The 1,681-nt window shown below is 30.4% G+C and overlaps 1 protein-coding gene across 1 annotated transcript in view; it reads right to left on the reverse strand.

Annotated features, from left to right (window-relative positions):
* Positions 1 to 381: 381 nt before the first annotated feature.
* LOC109063773 (interleukin-8) overlaps positions 382 to 1,681 on the reverse strand; it is a 2,411-nt gene continuing 1,111 nt past the window's right edge. Inside the window, exons 3-4 of the mRNA XM_019080796.2 lie at positions 919 to 987; positions 382 to 772 (exon numbers count right to left, since the gene is read on the reverse strand). Of these exons, the coding sequence (XP_018936341.1) occupies positions 739 to 772; positions 919 to 987 (103 nt within the window). The 3' untranslated portion in view covers positions 382 to 738. The remainder of the gene's footprint in view (positions 773 to 918; positions 988 to 1,681) is intronic.

Here is a 1,681-nt window from a genome sequence, read left to right on the forward strand (position 1 = left end):
CCCCAAACTTATAACCATGCATAATATTATATATTTTTTTTTCGAAAAAACGCAACTGTAGATCAATCTTGCTCACATATTATCGTAGCACAGTTGTGTGAATGCAAAAAATTTTTGTTGTTTTTGTTGTATAATGTTGTGTTTTTTTAGTAAATAAATAAGAAAAGGCTGAAATCAGCAACAAATGTTGGGCAGTCAAAACATCCTCAAGAGACCAAAATCACCTCGGACCCCACAGGGTTTAGACAAAATAAGAATATGTATTTTGTGCCTTTGCACTGATTTGCTTTGACATTATGATGTTTTAATTGTTGTAAGAACATGTTCTTTACATGTTTTGAAAAACACTGAATGTGAAGATATTCTGATGCAGCGAAAAAGTTTTACAATGTTTAAAAAAAGAGTTTATTTGTTTATTTAGTTTATTTGTTAATATTTTTGCGTGAACACTGGTGCAGTGTTGACCAGTTAATCCATGAGAGTTTACTTTGAACACCAACACTGGTGTTCTCATCATCCATTCTGGTGTTAATATTTTACCTTTTAGAGTTTCTTAGTAACACTGTCAGAATGTTAATAATGTTAACTCATTCAAAAGTGTTAGTTTAACACTTTACCATTGGTATCCATATATACACTGGGTAAATGTTAATTTCATCTCTGAGGGAGTTAAATTCACTCTTTAAAATTTGCAGTGTGTATCACCCAGAGATGACAAAATTGAACAGTGATAATCATTCATGGTTGGCTCTTGAGGTTCCTCTTTTTGATTCTGCAAACATGAAGAGACACATGTTAGTGTCTGAAGGATAAAGGTTCACCAAAGTGCTGCAGTATGCAAATTTAATATACAATTCAAATCATGCTAATGTATCATTTTAAGACGGATAATTAGAGTCATCATAAACAAGAACTTACTCTTCGTTGAGAGAAATCACCCAGTCTTTAGTAGGATCAAGACACACCTGTCCTTTCTTCATTGTGGCACTGTAAGTAATAAATTATGTAATTCTTTAAAATTGATAGAATGACTCTTAACCTTTGCATAAAATAATACACATGAGTCACATTCTGACTGCATCATTCTAACTGAACAGTTTACCTAAAAATAGAAATCATTTACTCGCCCTGAAGTGCTGCTAAATCTGTGTGACTTTCTTCTGAGGAACATAAAATAAGTTACTTAGCAGAATGTCCAAGCTACTCTTTTCTATACAATAAAACTCAATGATGACCACGACTGCCAAGCAAAAAGCAAGACATTTATGATTAAAAATAATTATATATTTTATGTATATATACACTACTGTTCAAAAGTTTGGGATCAGTAAGACTTGTAATGTCTTTTAAAGAAGTCTCTTCTGCTCATCAAGTTTGCATTTATTTGATCAAAAATGCAAAAAAAATAATAAAATAAAAATAAAAATAAACTGTAATCTTGCAAAATTTTATTAGAATATAAAATAATGGTTTCTATTTAAATATCCTTTAAAATATAATTTATATCTGTGATGCAAAGCTGAATTTCCAGCATCATGACTCCAGTAAAAAAGTGTCACATGATCCTTGAGAAATCATTCTAATATGCTGATTTATTATTAGAATTATCAATGTTGGAAACAGCCAAATATTTTTTGGAAGCTGTGATACTTTTTTTTCAGGATTCTTTGATGAATAAAAA

The sequence above is a fragment of the Cyprinus carpio genome, unplaced genomic scaffold, assembly GCF_018340385.1.
Source record: "Cyprinus carpio isolate SPL01 unplaced genomic scaffold, ASM1834038v1 S000000032, whole genome shotgun sequence".
Lineage (NCBI taxonomy): Eukaryota > Metazoa > Chordata > Actinopteri > Cypriniformes > Cyprinidae > Cyprinus > Cyprinus carpio.